The sequence below is a fragment of the Strix uralensis genome, chromosome 4, assembly GCF_047716275.1.
Source record: "Strix uralensis isolate ZFMK-TIS-50842 chromosome 4, bStrUra1, whole genome shotgun sequence".
Classification (NCBI taxonomy): Eukaryota; Metazoa; Chordata; class Aves; order Strigiformes; family Strigidae; genus Strix; species Strix uralensis.
In genome coordinates, this window is record NC_133975.1 from 80,820,351 (window position 1) to 80,842,658 (window position 22,308).

Below are 22,308 nucleotides of genomic sequence, written 5' to 3' on the forward strand. Positions count from 1 at the left end.
AAAAGCGATATTGGAAGAAGCATTGGTAATTCAGTAAGTGGTGATTTTTCTTCTGAAGAAATACCGAGCTGATACTGCAGCCAAGCACCAGTGTGCACTGTGCTGTCGGCTGGGTCACGCGAGGTGCTGCACCGAGGCCTGCCCGTGACCCACAGAGCTCTCACTGCTTCTAACAGCTGAGAGGTTTATTCCAGGATCCTGTCTAAAGCCTAACACACGGAACAACATTCTGCCTAACCTCTTTGCCCCATTAATTGAAGGGGAAAGTAGAGCCTTCATTTTCCCGCTGAAAAAGTCTGCAAGGAGCAGAACGACGCCTGCATCCTGCCAGGCAGATAGTTACTTGTCAGACAAATCGTTACTGGGATGGGAAGCAGGTATATTTAGCTCAATAAACATAATTTTCTCCTGAAGCTTCCTGACTCGGAAGAACACAATTTGCATTTACATTATTATAAGATGATAAAAGTCCCCTTATTTTTATTAAAAGCTTTATGACTAGAAAGTGTCATTAAAAAGTATGGGAGAGCTAATGCTCCAGAGGATTAATTTGTGACCATTTTTTTACAAGCATACAAAAGTTATCACTTAGTAACAAGCGCAGATTGGCAAAAAATAGTGATGATCATGGATGCTATTTAATATAACTGCATAAGAACTTTTGGGACACATACACAGAACGTCCACTTACTGCAGAAATGTATGTGGGGTTCAAAACCCTTAAGAATTTACAAACTTGCTCTTGAAAAATGGATAATCATATTTTCTAGAATGTCTGCTTGGTTCATGTTGTTTTATATATTTTCCTTTACTATGAAGGATAAATCCAAATACGCCATTTATTTTGACAATATTCTGAGAAAAGAAATTCCAACCATCTAAAAATAGCAACCTCTCACAAGCAGTCCAGCTATACTTATCAGGATTAGAAGAGTTTGCAGGTTAATGTGATTTTGAGGTGTTTGCAAAATTGTGCTGTTTTTATAATGTCTTTTGTATTTCATATCAATAGCATTAAAATATAAGGGGCAAACTGGATACTGTTATTGTTTATATTTAATTTATGATCCTATTTCTCTTCCTGGTTTTCATAAAATGTTTACCTCTCTTTAACACTCAGAGATTTCTATGCTTATGTGTGTGCATAACTGCATGTAGGAACATTTTTATACAACTTTTCAGCCTTGTAAAAACATTCTAAATGAATGTTGCTCTAATAAGCTTGGTGTTCAGACAATAAAGACCTCTAAGTAAAAGAATAAAATTATTGAGGTATTTGTATTTACATTGCATGTACTCAGCATCTTGATCAAAAATGACCTGATAAGAGCTAGTTAATGATACATTTTTACCATACCTTAAGAGGGAGAAATCCTATTGCCACATGTCGAACTGTTACTCAGATTGCAATCCTGAAGAAAACCAGTGAATTATTACTATGGCAAAAGCCATTCCTTGCTCAAAGACTGTCATAAAAACTGATTACAGGTCTAATGGACCTTGCTTCAAACTCTGAATCTGGAAACCTTCGTTTAAAGAAAGGAACAGTCGACTGTTGGGATTCACAAGGCTTTGTTTATGTAGTTTGAAAGAACATGTTTCTAATACATGAAATTGTGAAAGCTCAGCAATTTTCCTAAATAAAATTCAAAGGTTCCAAATCCTATTTTTAAATATCTTTTGCAAAGTGATAACTGTCATCTTCTGTCCTCTATCTCTTCTTTGGGCCAACAGTGTGGACTGTGAAGACCACAGAAGTCAAACCACTGTGGGTCATGTGGGGAACCCACTGTCGAGAATTTCATCAGCTCAAAATGGGAGACAATTCTCCACACACACTCCAAAATCAGTGCTTCAGGTTATTTATCAAAAAGAACCTAGGCAGAATTTTAGTATACCTGGTTGTGTGAATGAACACAACCTTTGCTAAAAGGGGAATTTTGGGTTCAGTTTTGAAAATGTGACATACAGGTATTCTACTAGATGCACTTTCATTGTTAAATATAGTTGTTTCAGCTGTGCCTATAGATTGATGTTGCACTTGAGACTGTCAATGGCATTTCAAATACTTTGATTGTACAGGCTTTCAACAGTTTCATGAGTGTGCTCAACCAGATTTTAAACAAATTTAATTGTGTTTTGGGTCCAACCTGTGTTATAGATTAGATCAAAACTGCACTATAGTGTGCTGCCCAGGCGGGATCTATTCAAGTTACACTTGAACCACAACTGTTAAGCGTAGATGCTAAAATCGCTGACAGCCCTAGGAATAAGGCATCAACCTGTAGTTTATTTTTATTGAAAGGGACAATAAACTGGGGTTTATAGAAAGCTCTCCAGACACATTTAGAACCTGATCTTACAAGGTATCGAGCATCTTGGGTTCCCATTCAGCAGGCATAAAGGATGTTTAACATCTTAACAGGAGGATCTTGACACTTTGGAAGACAATAAGCATTAGGAACACAAAATGCAAACTTTCTATTCTGTACTACTCTTTTTCTTTTGTATTTATTTCAATGATACCAGCTATTTTTGCTAAAAACATGTTACACACATTGAAACCACACTTCAGTCATGAAAGAACTTAGAGCTCTCAGATATTTATACTGCAACACTGTGCTCCCATTTAAATGACAGAATTCCTACTGAAATTCCTACTTTGTTGCATGAATCTTCAAGAATCTTCCTGTACTCATTATACATCTATCAGCTTCTCTGTAAGTAAGCAGGCATTCTCTATAATGAAAAACAGAAAAAAAAATGTTGTGAGTTTATATATATATACTTTGATATCTACATGTTTTACATTTGGGTTCAGCATCTTGATAGATTTTTCTCTATCTCAAAGGCTTATTTCTATAAATTAAAAGCAATTACATGATCAAAGGCAATTAAAATCTAAAACTGGGAAAACAAGAAAAAAATCTGAACAAGTGTGAATTTGTTCATTTATGAGCAAGAAAAATATCACAGAATCACAGAATTACAGAGTCATCTAGGTTGGAAAGGACCTTGAAGATCATCTAGTCCAACCGTTAACCTAACACTGACAGTTCCCAACTCCACCAGATCCCTCAGTGCTATGTCGACCCGACTCTTCAACCCCTCCAGGGATGGGGACTCCACCCCTGCCCTGGGCAGCCCATTCCAACGCCCAACAACCCCTTCTGGAAAGAAATGCTTCCTCATATCCAGTCTAAACCTTCCCTGGCACAACTTGAGGCCATTCCCTCTTGTCTTATCGCTCATTACTTGGTTAAAGAGACTCATCCCCAGCTCTCTGCAACCTCCTTTCAGGGAGTTGTAGAGGGCGATGAGGTCTCCCCTCAGCCTCCTCTTCTCCAGACTAAACCCCCCCAGTTCCCTCAGCCGCTCCCCATCAGACCTGTGCTCCAGACCCTGCACCAGCTTTGTTGCCCTTCTCTGGACACGCTCGAGTCATTCAATGTCCTTTTTGTAGTGAGGGGCCCAAAACTGAACACAGTAATCGAGGGGCGGCCTCACCAGTGCCGAGTACAGGGGTAAGATCCCTTCCCTGTCCCTGCTGGCCACGCTATTTCTGATACAAGCCAGGATACCATTGGCCTTCTTGGCACCTGGGCACACTGCTGGCTCATGTTCAGGTGGCTGTCAATCAACACCCCCAGGTCCCTCTCTGACTGGCAGCTCTCCAGCCATCTCCAAATATTGTCAGTTGGACAAAATAAAACAGAGATGGTGTGCAATTGCCTGTCAGAATCAGGTTAAATTTTGATACCAATGACATTTTTGCAAAAATCAGCATATTGGTATAAAGACTATGGATTAAGAGCAAATACTGTACCAGGAAGGAGCTAGAGCTGGTGTCTTTGGAAGAGGTTCACAAGGGCTTTGAACCACTTGTTTCTATATCAAGTTCTGTTATTAAAAAAAAAAAAAAAAAGGTGCATTAGTGCTTTAGACTTACAATGTTCTAAAAGAGATTAGAAAGTTTATCTGAAAAACACGTAATACGGTAAAAAGTCACCAGAGGAGGAAATCTAAGACAATGCAGAGGTGAGCCACATAAGATATAATCCTAACAATGCTGAACTGACAGGGATTTCTGTTCTTATTTCTTGCACTCCTGTGCAGCAGTTCTCAAACAGGCCGATTTTGCGGGATAGGTCCAGGTGGGACCAGTTGGGGACCCAGTTTGGGAGAAGATGATGGCAAAGACAGTACTAAAAGATGGCAGGCAGTAAGAAGACTATCCAGGGGAAGAAGTGAGCAGTGCAGAAAGCAAGAGCAGGGTGAGGAAGTTGGACAAGTAAGGCTGCCACCTCCCAGTGGGGTCCTCCTAATGGGACGTGATCAAAAGAGCAGGTGGCTGGGAGGCAATGGCTTAACTCTGCTGCTTTTGGCAGCCACACGCTTCCTTTGCTCCCGTGATCTGTGATGCTCAGCCTCACTCCTTCCTTGCTCCATTTCCTCACTGAACTCCCACCGCCTAGCTGCACTTTCTGCTCTGTTCCCAGTGACTCCCTCCCTCTGCCTAGTTACAACCACACCATCCCTGGGGGATTGTTTCCTATTTTGGGAACTACTGATCTGGTTCACCTCCTCAAATGAAGAAAGTGCACATCTATCTAGTCCATCCCTGACATCTATTTGTGAAATCTATTCTCAAAGGCTTCTGATGAAGGCCATTTCACAACATCCCTAATCTCTCTGTTCCAGTGCTTCACAATCTTATAGCTCAGTTTCTTTCCTAATACTTAAGATAAATATTTATTGCAAATTAAGCTGATTTTTTTTTCTTTGGTAGACAGGAAGAGCAAAGGAACACCGTTCTCTTTTATAATAACTCCTTACAGCCCGAGAGGCTATTTTCCTTCCTCTAATCTGCTCTTTTTGAGGCTAAGCAAATGGAGTCTCTTCACTATTCGAAAGGAGCTCATGTTTTCTAACCTCTGTATAATCCTTGGCTGGATCCTCCTCAATTTGTCACTACCTCTTTGCACTGTGATGCCTAAAACTGGACTCTGTCTTTCAGTCACAGCAATACCAATAGTGCTTATATAAGTGTCCAAATTTAATTCATGTCTGTAATAAATACATGAATCCAGTTCTGGTGGAGATGAAAAATAATGTTCAAAGCAGTGTCTCTGCTGGTACGATGTCTGGAACAGATGTAAACTACTGGACCACTCAAGACTCAATAAAATGTATGTTTTGCCATATCATAGGCTTTTATTAGGTATAATTGGTAACTAGGACTTCATCCATAGTTGTATGCGAGTAAGAATAGGATAAGTAAACCTATGAAGAATATCTGAGAATTAGCATACGTTACCAGATGAAGCATGTATGAGGGCAACATTAGCAGTTTACTCTGTATTCAACAATGTAGTTATTCCAGGTAACATTTTCTGAAACCAGGCCTAAAGTACATCAATGGAAATCCCTTTACTAGCAGACTATGTCCAGAAAAAAATTTAATAAAATTTAATAAAACCTAATTGAATACAAGGGGCTCTGCTCACAGCTGCACAGCCTATAACTTCTCAGTTTGGTTTAGGAACTCCAACACTGTGAAGCAGCCGAGAGCCTCACACAGTTCAGAAGTGCTAACTGGGGTTCTGAACTACATTGCCCCACTCCAGCTAGCCCAGTGTAGCATTATTGGTCTTTACAGTGGAAGCTCATTGTCGAAAAAGTGGTGCAAGACAGGTGGGTGACTCAAGCCCAAGACGTGACTAGCTATATATAGTAACATACATATTTGCAAGTAAATACAGATAAAAGTGTGTCTCTGACAGTATGTATCTTACATACAGTGACACATGCAAAAAATGGTGGGGATGTGTGGGGAATGACAGTATAAATTGCTTTTCTCATGCACCTTTTGGCCTTTTGCCTTCACACTTGGACACCAAGCTATTGTCTGATTAACATTTCTACCCTCCCAGCAAATATGAAGCATATCAAGGATAACTGATGGAATACTGAGCCATAAATGTTTTCTTGGCATTTGTTTGGCCTGTGCTATTTGGGAACAATAAAAGCATCTCATGTTCATAATGATAATACATATATACCACCACAGATCACACCATCAAGCATTCTCCTTCTATCTTACTGTGTTGCACAAAATGCAGAGATAAACATCAATATGTATTAATAGTATGTAAATATAATTAATCATAATAGGATGTTCCTGACATATTATCACTGCTGTTGATAAAATATAATTAAAATTGTCTGGTCGAATCTTCAGTGAGCTAGAATTGGCATCTCTGTTCTTGCTGATTACATGTGTCTATCTAAAGATTGTTACACTTCTAAAGATCTTATTATTTCACTATGTTCCTGGGAGAAAGCTAAGCAGAGCTGCTTGTCCTTTACACAATATAATTAGTGAAAAGTCATACAAAAGAATGAAAGCCACACCTACAAAGACTGAAGCCAAAATGATCGCTAACTCCAGAGAGGACAGGAATTTTAGGCACCATTCTCTCAAAAGATTATAAAGAAAATGAAACAGGCAACACCTGTGTTCCTGAGCTTGTATGGGAAAGCATTCAAATTCAAGTTTTGCATTGTTCAGAGACTGTTGGGACTTTATTAAACAAGAACTCCACTGAAAAGCTCCATGAACTGATGAAGAATCATAAGAGGACTATTGTTTTGGGGAGTTGAAACTACTTTGAAAAAAGAAAGGCAATATCTTGAGGAGATGACAAAAGTAAGAATGAGAGTAGCATGCAGAAGGTGACCCAGGAACAATTTTTCACTGTCTCTTCCAACAAAAGAATGAGGTAGGTTATATTGAAAGTGGGAGGTTGGAGACAAAGGGGTTCTTTGTGCATTGCCAGCTGATCCTTGGAACTCCCAGCTGCAGGATGCTGAGGATGCCCTAATTTTCTGCAGGCTCAAGAAGTGATATGGCAGACAAATAGAAGAAAAGCCCGTACCCTCTCCTACTCTTCCACTATAGCTAACTTGCTTAAGTGGCACAAAATCCTACAATACAACACCTCAAACAAAGGACAGCAACAGTGCTGTTATGTTTTTACATGTATTTAGGTACACATATGCAAACAAGATCATATTTGCAACTGCTGTTAATGTGAGTGAACTCTTACTATATTGTACATACAAAAGTAGTCATATAAGGCAATGCAGTGTTTTTGTTACATGTATTTCCCTTTAGTACAATTAATTTCACATATTCAGACTCACTATTAGCCAAATCTGTATTTTTGTCATAAAAGGGAGAGAGAAAGCAAGACTACCTCACTATATTCTTTATACTCTCCCCATGATTTGGCAGGGTGTGCTAGACTAACATGTTGGCGTAATGTGGATGATGAGATATAACCCATTATTGTAATTTTAAAATTACTTGCATTTTTAAAGGTCATGCAGCTGTTTTCAGTTATATAATCTGTAGAATGATGTAATGGAGTACGAATAAAGATACAGCCATCAACATGCATGTCCCACACTTGTAGAAGATCTTCCTACTTTTTTTCTGTCTTGATAAATGAAAATGGATGCAATGCTTTTTTAAAAGTAGATTGGGCCTACATGTTTAGCCATGTATCCTGACTAGGTTCACTTGGAATGGAGGCAGTTGTACTTGGAGGTTTTATGAATATAAAGATTAATGAATTTGTACAATTTGGGCATGCAAAGCATTTTTATCAGGCATATTCCATTTAGAATAAGCAGTAAACCATATATAAGGGTTGTGTCAAAGTTTACTGAATAGGGCCCTTGGTAGCTAATGCAACATTTCTCCAACAAATCAAAGGTATTGTTCTATGCTCACATGAATATACAGTAGCCATTACCTTAAATTTAAAACTCACTGTGAGCAGCAAACACACTGTGGGGATATGAAGGCCATATTGTATCAGTGGAGTCTGCAGAGATTTTCTTCATATGGCTTTGCCTGGTTGAAATATATGTTGCAGTTGAAAGCTAAAGGGATTACTTTTGAATAGTCATCACAAAGGTTGATTATATTCGTATATCATTTAGCTGGACCCTGCAGGCTATTATTCCATTAGCTGTGCTGGCCCTGCACTGTCAAAAAGTTGATCATATAATGTAAAAAGGTTACATGCTCTGTTAAGGTATGTGAAGTAACTTGAAACAGTAATCTTTTAAGAGCACTACAGCTTTATACTTGAAGGTAGATTGCATTTAAAATAAATATCCCCAAACTGGAATAAATACAATAAACCTACCTCTCTTTTCTATTTTTCCTACTTTGAACAGGCCATATATGATTTGAGTAAGCTAATTGTACCAGGTAAGAGACTGGCTAGAGAGTATTTTTTTCAACCTCAGATCCAAAGAACTATACCTCAAAATAGCTGTGTCTTTACATGAAACGCTTACTGAAATTATGTTTCTGGCGAAAAAGATTTGCTGATTATGTTTCCCTTGCACATACAAATACACACACATTTTCTTTCAGTGCTTAATAAAATGGATCTTCAGACGGTTCCATTATGTGGATGCCTTAATATTATTTTATGCTAAAACATGGACAGCGCATTAGATTGAAAGCATCTTACTGTTCCACAAGGCAGAGTAATCATGGACTATCCCTAGATAGCAAATGCTCCCATTGGGGAAACAATACCAACAACACAGGCTAATGAATCACAGTAGTTATTAATCATGGGCATTTGTAAGAGCCGCATATAATGGAGATGAACTCTCAAGATTAGAAAGGTTAGAAGGTGGGATGAAGAAAAGGACAGGACATCATCCAGTTGCATTTTAGAATAAGTTTATGGATGAGTATTTGCTCGAATACAATTGTGCCTATGCTTGCTTCAGTCTTTCTAAGCAGGCAGAAAAAGAAACAATTTAGTCAGCTCAGTTCATGTAGCTTTCAGATCCTTGTAGGACAATTTGGCAAAAATAAATAAATAAATGCACACATACAAGACCCTTAGGGCTTATGGCCTAGTTAGAAATGAGACACTGCTTCTTTTATTAGACAAAGTTGTTTAATTTAGATTGTAAAAGCGAGAGTTGGTTCTCTATCCGTATGCTGTATATATTATTCAGGGCAATGAATGAGTCTTTATGAGTACAAATGGGAGTCTTTAATGAACTACAGCAAACATTTGAGCAGGTAGGTTTCTCTGAATAAGGACTTCACAGATGGGTAAGTTTATGAATGAGAAGCAGAATTTATTTTATATGCTTTTAAAGAGCCTACTCAGACTATGGCACTACAAGGGAAGTGCAAGATTTTTCTGGTTTGGATGAGAAAACTTAATAGGAATATGAATTTTTCCCTGCCTAATAACGTCCATTGTTTACTTATTTATATTCAACACTCCTCAGACAAGTTAATCTTCCTCTCTCACTTAGTTTGGGCATGGCCAGACATTTGTACAACAATGGAAATCTCTCTTGATCTTACATTTTTCAGTTCCATTCATTGTGAAAATACACTAGTCTGAGACAATATAGTATAGCAACATCTTTTGCACAAACCATTTGTTCAATATCAACTTTAAGTAACAGCTCTGTCAGGTAGGATTGTTGACTGTAGGTAGGAAAAAGGGGCTTTCTCAAGGCCAAAATATGACACTGTGTCTTTTGTGTATCTGGAAGTTAGAGATCACAAAAATTCTACACAAATTTTGGTGACAGAAAAATCAACTTTGAAAAACAGTCATCAAGAATCACAGAATCATCTAGGTTGGAAAAGACCTTGAAGATCATCCAGTCCAACCATTAACCTAACATTGACAGTTCTCAACTACACCATATCCCTCAGCGCTGTGTCAACCTGACTCTTCAACCCCTCCAGGGATGGGGACTCCACCACCTCCCTGGGCAGCCCATTCCAACACCCAACAACCCCTTCTGGAAAGAAATGCTTCCTAATATCTAGTCTAAACCTTCCCTGGTGCAACTTGAGGCCATTCCCTCTTGTCCTATCGCTTGTTACTTGCTTAAAGAGACTCATCCCCAATCACTTCAAACATGAAGAAACCTAAATAAAACAGCAGCCAGTTTTTAGTTTATAGTTTTACCTTTACTGTCAACAAATTTTACATGAAATCCAAACTATTAATTCAAAGTTTCAATACAGCCTCTCATCTCTGGCTCTACTCCAACCCAAGGTAGGGAGAAATTAAGGAAACAATGTTTCCAATTCGGTACCCTGAAACTTTCTCACTTGAAGGCAAAGTTCTCCAGCAACACAAAGCAGGCTGAGCATCTGCCCAGATGGTTAATCAAGGTTTCCACAATGCAAAGGAGAATTCCCAGAAGGGTTCCTTTTCCTTCACCCCCCACCCAGATGCAGAATAAAGATCACAACTGGAACCTACTTGCTCTGTCCTAAAGATAGGACAAGCCCCAGGGGAAGTTCCAGAGAAAGCAAAGCTCTGAGCAAACGGGGGCTGCTCGCTCTTGTGGTAGAAGCCAGACTTACCCTTGCCTACCCTGAAGATTTGGTGAGGGCAGAACATACAAGCACTATAAAAACGCTTCCACTATTTCTGTGTCTGCTGAGAACCATGAGTCACCACTAAAGATTGAGCCCAAAAGCTACTTAGAAATCCTTATGAAAGGAAATCCTTATCTTGTTCACAGCACTGGCATTTTATAGTCCTGGAGAACTTTTGCCAGCATATTTCAAGATATTCCTATAGGCTTTTACAAAAATGTGTATATCAATGATATATGCACAGAAGTTTTTAACACACATCTTTAGAGTTAGGAATGAAATCTAATCTCATTGTAAAGGGCAAAGAAGCAGTAAATGGACCAATGTTTCAGACAACATAATGATCATAACAGAAGCAGCACATTTGTTCCCAATTTGTGTGCAGAATCCTCATCACTACATTCATTTTAAAGCAAAGCAAAGTATATCAGGTGCTCAGTAAATAATTACAATACAGTAGATGTGAAAACACAGATTTCAGGCATAGCGATGATTCTAAGACCCATTCATACCCAAATCAGTACAATGAAAAATTCTTGCTGTCTTCCCCCAAATCACTACAGTCCTCTCTTATAAAACTTTTAAATACTCTGCTTGAGAGCCTACTTTATGCACTTACTATGCAACCTTCTTCCATGGCTACACATAAAACCTCATACCTTATCCTTTACTCGTATAGACATACTGCATTAAGTCTGTTAAGTACTTGTTATAAAGGCACAATTAAAACCTGCAAGATGGGATAGCAGAATAGTTCATAACTGCATTTTGTAAACACCATCTTCTACCCATTGAGCAGAACATGTCACTGAACAGAGGAGCTCAGTATTTAAATCACTGGGTAGCATGCGATATTTATTTCTGAATAGGCAGCTTGATGTGTCTTCGAAGGATCTGGCTATCAGACAGTGTTTAGCACCCCTTTTCCTGAAATTCAGGTCCCTCAAAGGTGTCCCAAAAGGAGGGAAAGCTGGAAAGCTCGGGTTACTTAAACACCTCCTCTTGCTTAATTATATGCCATTAACATACTGAGGTTTAAATATAGTATCACACTGCTTGATTAGAAGCATCTCTGATTTTAGTTATTTTTATCTCTGTATTTTGAAATGAGTGCTCTAAATAATTTTGTTGAGAGTTTCTTGTTCTGCAGATCTCATTCTTTATGTTCTGGTTTGGCTCTGCTTTTTTCTGGCCTCTAAAGGCTTACCTACTCTTCTATAATTATATGTAAGAGTACTCCTTCATGGTTGAGAATTCTTTATTTCAGCATCTCCAGTGACTACCCTGCCTGGTGGCTCACAAACTGTTTATCATCTGAGGCCTCTGTAATGCAGCATTTTTGCCTGGGAAACTGTCTTCCAAGAACTCAGCCAAAGGTATCTTCTGGGTACAGAAACTGAAGCCAGTGAAGCAGAGAAAATCCAGCAACGCATCTGCTACAAAAAAAAAGGATGCCAGGGAGATTTTTTTTTTCTCCTTATCTGACTTTAGCTTTACATCTTCTAATGCATCTTAGGCATGAGTGCATCCTCTCTGGCTAAGGAGATGTAGGGGAAGCATCTGGAAGATTATGTTCTTTAAAAAGAAGATACAGAATCCCTTATGGAAGTATCAGTTTTCTTGTGACTGAGGTTTTCTGGGGAGAATATCGTTCTCTGTAGCAGCTAAAGTCCTCCACTAGGACTGATGTGAAGCGCTCCTACTTCTCTCTTAAATAACAACAAAATACAGCTGCTGGAAATTAAGGTCCTGGTTTATGCAGGGTCCTTGAATTCACATGTGGATATAATGCTATGTGAGATACCTCTCCCACAGACACTTTGGAGAAGCTTCTTTGTCTCAGGTTTCCTTGCTGATTTTACCAACAGAGTGAGATCAGACCTACTTCCCTTCACCAGGCATTGGGAACAATACATTTGCTGGTCAGAGCAACACTGAATGTTGGGTTTCTCCCTATTAGTTTTTGGATTTATGGCCACGTTCTTCCAGACAACATGGGACAACTTGAAAGGCCACTACTTGTCTTCTTCCATCTTTACAGATAAGTAGAGAACTCCAGCTTTCAGGCCAGTCATCCGCTTCTTTTGATGAGAAATAGATTCACATGAAAAAAAGATTACACTGAAAAATGGAAATGGATTTTCTGTTTTATTAGCAGTCAGCATAAGACTTGTGAGCTACTTTAGAGAGTTATAGAACTACAGAGACTTCTAAGAACATGCCAGTAGAAGCTAGAATTTAAAAATAAATGCTTTGGCTAGTCGGGGCCCAATCCTCAAGCGATGCAACCAATGCAGCTTCACTGAAGACAGCATGGTTATGTCAGCTTTGCCAGATTGCTTCAAAACAGGACTTTTTAGAAAATATTTGACTTCAATAATTTTAAATTCACTTTGAATTATGCCATACCAATCACATTGTTTTGCTCTAGGAACAGCAGAGCTTAGAATCATCTATCAGGCAAACAAATGTCTTCATAAAGTAAAAGATGTCATCCTGCCACTTCACTCCTCAACTGCAGTGAAAAGGCTGGGATGAGAACCACCAGCAGATACTCCCAGTGTGGCAGAGACTGAATGAGGCTGAAGGGAGGCATGGACTTCTAGGCCTGAGGGAAGAAGAGCAGCGACCAGGTGATCTGGTTTCTTTTGGACCTTTCCCCCAGCCATGATGCAAAGGGGGAAAAGGAAACAGGGTTATTTCTGCATTGCTGCCATAGGTTAGACTGTTAAGGGAAGGTTTGACTCTCAGTTCTGTCCCTCACAAAGGCAGCAGTGGAAGTGGAGGCAGACACCATTTCAGTTACAGCTGCTGCCAGTTTGAAATGCCTTCCTAAGATGTGGTAAATCATGCAAAGTCACCAGCTGAGAAATAAGGAAAGAATTTTTTCCCAGGGCATAAATCTGAGAGGGATTCTGGCAGGTTTTTGTTTTTTGGGTTTTTTTTAAAACCATTCTCACAATCCAGGAAACCTGATTTGAAATTAACATAGGTTTGAAAAATATCACAATTTCCCCAAATTCACAGAGTGCATGTGGAACTTAAGATGATTTCAGCTATCTAAATCTGCTACAGACCTGGGGGCTCCTTGACTGTGCCATCATCCCCTTCATGGTAGGAAGTGAGAGTCTCTTTGGAAGCTAGGTAAATTCCGAGCATTAGGTAGAAGACTCTGGGTAACAGTAATTTGATAGTTTAACACGAGACTCGACTCAGATGAATGTTTGGTGCTTTGACAGGAAAGCAGGTCTTCCCAATAAAAACAATAGATGTGCAGCTTCCTGCTTAAAATCCGTGTTGGAATCTGTATGTTCTGATCAAATCACGTTCTAACCTCATCACAAAGCTCACAAGGTATAATAGACAAAATTTCTTGCTATAAATTATAATACGACACCCCTGCTTGGAATTTTTAGTCTTCAAGCAAAGCCTTGTTCCATCAGAAGGAATATTTCACAGACACGAATCTTGAAGACTGCCCTTCTTCCAATAGCAGAGCCCTGGTTTGATCCTTCTGTGCAAATTCATTTATTAGGTGTAAAACTAGAAACTGTACTTTGGCTTCTTCTGGGTTCTGTTTAGATTACAAACCAACAAAGAAGAATATTTATAATATGAAAGAATAAAAATGCCAACCTTTTGCAGAGGGTTTATTTGAGCTGAGCATTGGTTTGTGGTGAACTCGGCAGACTGTGCTAGAGCAGCGCCAGGCCAGCGCGCTCAGTAACACGACCAACCGTATCCTTTACGCGCATCTTCGGTGATCACATAAATTCAGCGTGCACAAAGGGAGCACGGTGGGTCACATGCAAGCCTGTCAGGCAGATGGCAGCGGGCTAACAGTCCTGGAAAGGTTTACTTGCCTGACTGCAAATCTCTCTGGTGAACTGCTTGCTGTGGCTCTATTTAATTCTTGATCTTTCCTTCTCTGTTTAATTCCTAGCTGCTTTAGAGACCTGTTGTAACACAGCAGTTAAAAAAAATATTCACATGTACTGTTGGGCCTCCCCAAAGAGCACTAACTTGACACGTAGGCCATGACAGCTGGGCTTGGACTACTAAGAAATCTAATCCAGGGTTTCCATCATCTCAGTTGTTGCCTTTCTTTCATTACAGTTTGACTCAGCCCCTAATGGATTCAGCTTTATAAAATCAGAAAAAGAGGAAAAGAAAGCAATTTATTCATGTTTCACTAGAGCTCACAGAAGACATGAAATTTCTCTAAAAATGCAAATTATTTTGTGCCACACAAGTGAGACTGGGCAGCTAAAGCTCTTAGAGGAAGGCTCTTTCCCAGGGCTAATGTTTTTATACCCAGTGATTGAATAAATCGATCCCTTTATTATCACATCTCTTTTACTTTCTTTTTTCTTCAGAATAATGTAACCAAAGGTACCAAAGTGCCCTTTTTAATTCTAAGAAAATTGATTATGCGTGTTAATTTTGTTTTTAATCCCAGACATATCAAAATAAACACCATAGACATGTGTAGAAGAAATCAATATCTCTTAAGCATCAAGTTGGTAAAAACAAGGATTTAGTAAGAATCCAAGATGTAAAAGACTAATGTACAAACTAAGCCCTTATTTATGTAATGTGCCTTTATACAAGCTCAATATAAACCTGAAAGAAACTATTTCAGAAGAGCAGAAATGGTTTACTTGCACTGCATCAAAAATGACCCCATAAGACCTCCTTTACTGAGATAGCCCAGATATTTAATGTGAACATATGTTTTTAAAGGATTTCTTGTCTTATGTCCAGTCATTCTTGTTAATTCATGGGACAGCATACTGCAGATGTGCTCTTTTTTATGTTACATAAAGCAAAAATTACATTTAACAACTGTAAGGTTGGTCATAAAAAATAAATAAAAATAGACTCTTAAAAGCTGGGAAATCACAAAGTGAAGCTATCAGTCATTCTTATTGAGAAGGGTGAGGACAATGTGAAATAAAACTTGCACATCTATGAACAGACATTCCTAAAATGCCAGCACTTGGCTGTTATTTCACATTCTCTATAGGTTGCTTTCATCGGCCCAGTATTTCTTCCTTTAGGGTAAGCTGCAGTGCACGTTTTCAGTAGATGCCCTTTCTAGTCACTGGCTTCAATTTTAATAGTAATCAAATTAAATATTTTGAACCTATCTGCAAGTTTGTTTGAAAGAATAGAAAACAAAGTCAGTGTTAGATTTTGTGTGTTCTACTGGATGGGTTAAAACATATTTGTTTTAACAGTACTATTCTTCATTAATGTAATTGTTTAATATGCAAATAAAATAACTTTCACAATTATTAGTTTTCTAATACTAATCTAAATCTAAGTATTAACTGTGCACCTTATTGATATGTACACCAATCATACCAGATATGTACACCAATCATACCATTATTATTGGTATTTAATTCTGTATGGTTTTACTCCTTCCAGAGAGCAGATGAGATGAGCAATGCCTCTTCAAAAAAGGAATATTCTCCTCTATTTTTTACTGACACTAAAGATCTTCATCCTGCATACATCACTTGTAGCCAAGTGCTATTCTCCCCAAAACCTCTTCTTCAGTTGACATAAGATGGCATATTCAAAGACTTGCTACAAGGAATTTCTAATTAGAAGCTACTCTCAGAGATTTGGTACAGTATAAATTCAAGCCAAGACATGGAACCAAAGTGGCTTGTGAGGCAGTGAGATCAGATTTCCTTTTATCAACACATAGAGGACAGACAGGACAGTTGTTCCTTTGGACCACTCATCGCCATTTGACGCTACCAAAATTGCTGTCTCACCTCAACAAGATGGATGGAGTACATGATAAGTCAAACGGTCAGTTTGAAACTTTCCCAAAAGTGGGCACTTCTGGAGTAACACAATCCCAGCACCAGCTCTCTTACTTGGGAAGTTCCACAAGGATTAAGTCTAAATTTAGTTCTTTGTAACACCTGGGTACAGCCGTGAAGGGGAAAGATCAGATTAGATGGTACCAAATGCCAGCAACATGCAAGTGACTTGCACAGACCAAGAGACTTTGATTTGAAGTACAATGGAGTCTCTCATTTTGGTATGTTATTTATGTTCTTCATAATGTTACCTGATTCAGATGAGAATGACTACATCATGGAGGCACATCTGCATGTTAGCTAAATCACTTCTGAATTTTGGTCAGTCTTTCTTACTATCCATTATTCTAGGTGTCTAAGTGAAATTCAGAAAGCGGAATCATTCTGTGGTCTTCTAAGAGATTGTTAGTTTAGAGATCACTAAGTAAATTCACCTATATTAAAAGTATAGACTTCTCAAATACACATCTTTTTGATATATTTACATTCACATTCTTGTTTGTAATGGCAAAAAAGCTTCACAATTAATAATTATATGAAAGGGCAAGTTTAGTATGAAATTGGTTTTTCTATTTTATAGGAAAAACTTGTCACAGAGAGCAATATTTATAACTAAGTTCCCTGGGAGCCTTTAAGTAATGCTGTAACAAAACAGAGTCTTTTATTATAACTTACTCTGAAGTTTAATTACACACACACATACACACACAAAGGATTTACAAATAAATAAAGACTACAGCTACTGGCATTTTAAAAGTAGTTTTAGTAGAGAAGCTTGAACTATGAAATGTAAGAGATTTACTTTGAAGACAACTAAATTTATTAAGACAATGTTAATTAATTATTTTGCACATAGTACGTTTGCTAAGGAAATATCTATTCAGCGAAAGTAAGGGTAAATAAACAACTTAAAGTGAGCTGCATCACTGCCAAATCAGCAGTTCAGGTCTGGACTGAATCCTGACTTTCAAACATCATAAGTCTCTTCATTAACCACTGTGGGGATTGGTAGTAAGTGGTTGTAATTTTAATAATCTGAACTGAATTCTTCCATTAATGACAACTGAAACCTGGTGATTCTAATGAAATATTTTTGTATAGCTAGATATTTCTGTAAAATGTTAGTCAAGGTCTTTACCTCACACTTAAGTCACCAAGGGAAAGAAAAATCTTAAAACTACATTTGTATTCCATCTCTCCCCAACTATACTAAGATTATGGTTGAACCTCACTTCTAAAGACGTTATATTAAAAAAAGAAAAAGAGAGGGCAAGAGAAATGAAAAACACTAACTAGATCCTCAATAGTCTTAAAACAGACCATAAGCTATCTTGAATATAAGGGAGCTATGAAGGGAATCATAAGCTACTCTCCCAAAACTCAATCACTGAATCAAGGAGCATCAAGGAGTGCCTGAGAATCTCGATTTTTCAGTTTTTCAGTTTACAAGCTTGAATCAATACCCTCTGAATTTTTAGGATCATAGTCCTACTGTAGCAGTCGCATAACATAATTTTGTTCATTGAAGTATTAAGTCCTACCTTAGCAGAAGTCCCTAATGTTTTATTTTCAGGGTTTCTTCAAAACTTCACTACTATTAGTTCCTGACCTAAACCTACCAATGAGCGTGTTCGTAAAAAAAAAAAAAAAGTCTGTTCTTGTGTCAACATTTTCCTTTAATTTAAAACGTCTTCTAACTTGGTGTTTATTCATCTGTGTATGTGTATGCACTCTGCTAACTGTGGTGGGATTTGGAACATGCACTAAGTATTTCATTGCAGGCAGAGCTTACACCAGCAAGCTTAAAAGAATATCTGCCTGGATTTTTCTCTTTTTTTTTTTTTTTTTTTAATTTTGCATTATGATGCTACTTAACTAACTTGACAGCAAAGAGGCCTTACACCTGCAGTCAAGGCCTTAATACAAAAAGGTTATATAATAATCAGTCTAAGGTTACATTTTTACCTACATACTTTTTGTGCATTGTTCTTTTAAGTGTAGGTCTTGACTGTGTAAATAAAGTAAATAGAAAAGCCATCAAGCTTAGGACTCTGTAAAGTAAAAGATTAAAATTAAGCTGTTGAAAAAAAGGATATGAATTTTTCACTCTTTAATTTTTTTCAAACATTAAACAAATCATGACATCTTAATTCAAGCATACATCATACGCTCGTGAGAAAATGTAATTTGGCAAAAATGTAATATGCCAGCTTTAAAGATAACTTTGAAAAGCTCACTCAACATACCACAGAGCACACACCACATCTTCTGACATTTCCAAAACAATTTAGCAACCCTAGAACCTTTCAGGATTTCTTCACAAACAGAAGATCACCCAAAAAAAAAGAGCCACAAAGGATCACAAATTGAATTTTTAATTTCATTCGAATCCCTGCCCCGCCTTTTTGGGTGATCAGACAAAACTGTTAGAAGATACAAATCTTTCCTTCTTTGAGTGCTGATGCTTTCTATTGTTTCACTATATTTATGCATTCCAAATTCTTTCTCTTTCTCCTTTTCTCTCAAGTACCCAAAGACTTCTATGATAGCTTCACCGAAGCTTCACCGGTAGCTATTCCCTCCATCTGTTTTCCCAAAGAGGTTCAATTTTTTCCTTCATTGACTAATGCAGTGTTATTTGCCTTAGTCATCAGACAACTTAATGTCTCTTGAGGAGCAAGCTGCTTCTTCCACTCCCAATTTGATTAGGATGTTATCTCTAAATTCAAATAATGACATTTTGCTATCAAGCCAAACTTAATCTCTGATTATTTAACCAGTGCTGTGAGAAAAGAACTAGGAGTGAAGTCCCTGTGAGGAAAGAAATGCAGGGAAAAGATGTAAGAAAACCCTGAAGACAGCAAAAATATGAAGAGAAGGATGAAGGAGGAAAGAGTGGAAATGGTCATGAACTATACAGCAATTTTTTTCAAATGACTGATGAGTAAGATAATACAGTGAAGAAACAAAGTTTAGTTACCACATCAGGTTGTATTTTGATACTGATTACTGTGGAAGCTTCCCCTGGACTTTTCAACATGCAAGAGGATGGTACAGATGTCTCTAACATATAGCTCTTAATTAAAAGCCAAATCAGGGCCTCTGTAGTTTGACACATCTGTCAGAAATTCCCTTGGATAGCACAGGAGAACATAGCTGTTTTGCAATCACTCTGTATCCTGCTCATTTGCCACTGACACAGAAACTTGCTCACTGCTGCAACCCAAGACCATCAATCTGACACCCTCACTGCACCTACAAACAGCTGATGACTACCTGTTTTCACACTGACCTCCAGTGTTAACTTTCACAATGCCAAGATACTGGAGACAATTTTCTAAAACAGAAGAGCTGAAAGATTTCAGGGTACGGGCATAAAAATACAACTTAGTTCATTGCTTTATTTATGAGGACCACATAAAGATAACAGAGCACAGATTTCAGCTACCACACCTCCACAGATTGCATTGTTTTCCTATTTCTATTTGTGTCCTTGCAATAAAATAGTGGGAAAAAAATCATAACTGCATGCTTCTTTTTAAATTTTTTCCAGACCCTCCCCCCAAAGAGTTAAAAGAGGACTCAAGGAATAAAAGATAACAGCAGAAAGGTGAAATGTGTTCTTGAGATGGTAGTCACTAAAGAAGACTTCCAGCAGATATCTACATTAAATCTCTATTTTCTAGGAACAGTCCCAAATTGAAACACCATTGGAGGAGGATTAGAACAAATGGAGAAATGAAGCGGGCAAGAAAGTGGTATTTGCCCAAGAGGTTTCAAGGACACGTACTTAGGCATTGCTTAAATCAGCCTCAATACCAGAATAATATGAAGTATTACAGAAGAATACAGAAGAATAACAAGACATTAATTAAAACCAAGAATGTTCCACGGGAGGAGAGACCAGTAAAAATCTGACTTCCATACTAGGGAAATTAACTGCAACACTAATAAAGGATACGATAGATAAGTGAATTAAAATCTTATAATGAGGGAAAGAAATCAAAATAGCTTTTGTAGAGGTCTCATGAGATTATTGTTCTTTTGAGGAATGCATGAGGATCTGGATGAATATTACCTGGTTGATTAGATTCCCAGAATGCTTCAGATAATTTCTCTGGATTAATAACTAGTTAAAGGTGGGAAATAAAGGCAAGAATAGATGGATTGATTTTTGCTATGAAGACAGATCAGTAGTGAATTCAACAGGGATCTAAGGCAGGATTTGTACAGTTAAACATTTAAAAAAAAGGAACACAAAATGTTAGTGAACAGCAAAGTGACAGAATCTACTGATGATACAAAATTACACAGGGCAATCAAAATCAAAACTTTAAAGAACTTCAAAAAGATTTTGTGACTGGGCAATAAAGCATCAGATAAAATTCAGTGTTGATAAATGCAAATTAATGCACAGGTGGAAAAGTCTTTTATGCACAGGGAGATTGCAAGCTTCAGCTTGATAGAAAGATGACTGATAGATATAAAGAGATGTATGTATTTTCATGAGCGCCACGAAGAAAAGGAGTGAGAAATGATAACTCACTATTTCTCCTGGTGCAAAAGTTGAGGGGCAACAACTAAAACTGCAAAACAATGGGCTAAGGACAGATTTAAGGAAGCTATATTTTAGCTGTGAAATTCAATGAGGTGCCTTGGCTGCCAAAGTTATGCAACAGTTAGAAAAGCACTGGACAAGTTCTTGGACAAGTACTATTTAGGAAATAGGAAAGCCTATTAAATATAGTGGGAATTACATTCAACTTGATTGCAGGCTGCTGAAGATGTGGAGAGAATGCCAGACAGAAGTATTGCTTCTAAATTTATTGTTCTATTTTTCCTTCTCTATTAGCCACTGCTAGACAGATACCAGACTAGACAGGCCTTTGATCTGCCTTACTACAGTAATTTTTTCAGTATATCATGTTACTATTAGAAAAGCATGATCTCTAACCATGGAGATTAGAGAAGGGTTAACATAAAAAACCTACATAGGAACTCTTCCAATTGTTCCCTGTATGAAAGCAGACTTAACTTACCTCTGCTAAACACTATGCCAGGGTTTTCATCACTCCGTTTTGTATTTTTGGCCACTACTACTCATTCTATTAAACTTGACATTTTCTGAGCATTAACGCCTACTTGGCTTCCATTCAAAAGCTACTAAGAAATGATGTTTTGTCAGCAGTGATCTTTCCAAGATATTGAATTATTATTTTTACTTGCAAAAATAACATTAATTCTGCCTGTCATGCTAATGTAAAGGCATTCAGACTATTTTTCTACAGTTTTTATCCACAATAGAGCATAACAGCATTGTCACAGAAAGACTGGACATTGAACTGTTATCCCAACACTTTACCCAAGAGCTAGATCCCTTGCTCTATATTGAAATTGGGGGCACACTACTAGTTACTAAAAATCCCAACCCAAGCACTGATATTTAAAAACAGAAGCACCATTTCCTAGAGCAAGTAGAGTTTACAGGCTAGTCTTCAGCTTGCAGCAGACCTGTGGGAGGATAGTTTTTATAAATAAAATATTTGTGAAAAGTGTAGTCACAGCATTTTTATGAAGTCCAAAAAAAAGATATCAAAGGGCATTGTTGCATGTGTTGAGGAACAAGTCTGCATTTTTTTTTTTCCCTGAACTATACTTCTATACCATGCCCAGAAAAAAAAATAAAATTAAGATAGTTTAAAATACAGTGCAGGACACATTGTTTAAAAACTAGTGATATTTCTTCTGTGTACGCATGGAATTAATTTTACCTGCTGAATTAGTTATGGTTGTTACCATTATTACCTATTTTGCATTTGACTGAGGATACATTCTGAAATCACTGCTTATGCCCTAACTCTGTTTTTCAGTGAAAGAGTGAAAGGCTAGGGCAAAGGTTGAGAAAAACTTAGAAACGAGGTAAAATCACCCTAAAATTTGGTGAACTCCTGTGCTGTCCAGGCCTTCACACACACACACAGGCTTTTACTGAGGCTCCCTTGTTCCTGGCAGAGT

The 22,308-nt window shown here is 37.9% G+C and overlaps 1 protein-coding gene across 1 annotated transcript in view; it reads right to left on the minus strand.

The window, feature by feature from the left end:
* Positions 1-1,557: 1,557 nt before the first annotated feature.
* The window catches only part of TTC29 (tetratricopeptide repeat domain 29), a 231,430-nt gene continuing 210,679 nt past the window's right edge, over positions 1,558-22,308 (minus strand). The window contains exons 11-12 of the mRNA XM_074865178.1: positions 3,827-3,900; positions 1,558-2,739 (exon numbers count right to left, since the gene is read on the minus strand). Coding sequence (XP_074721279.1) covers positions 3,863-3,900 — 38 coding nt within the window. The 3' untranslated portion in view covers positions 1,558-2,739; positions 3,827-3,862. The remainder of the gene's footprint in view (positions 2,740-3,826; positions 3,901-22,308) is intronic.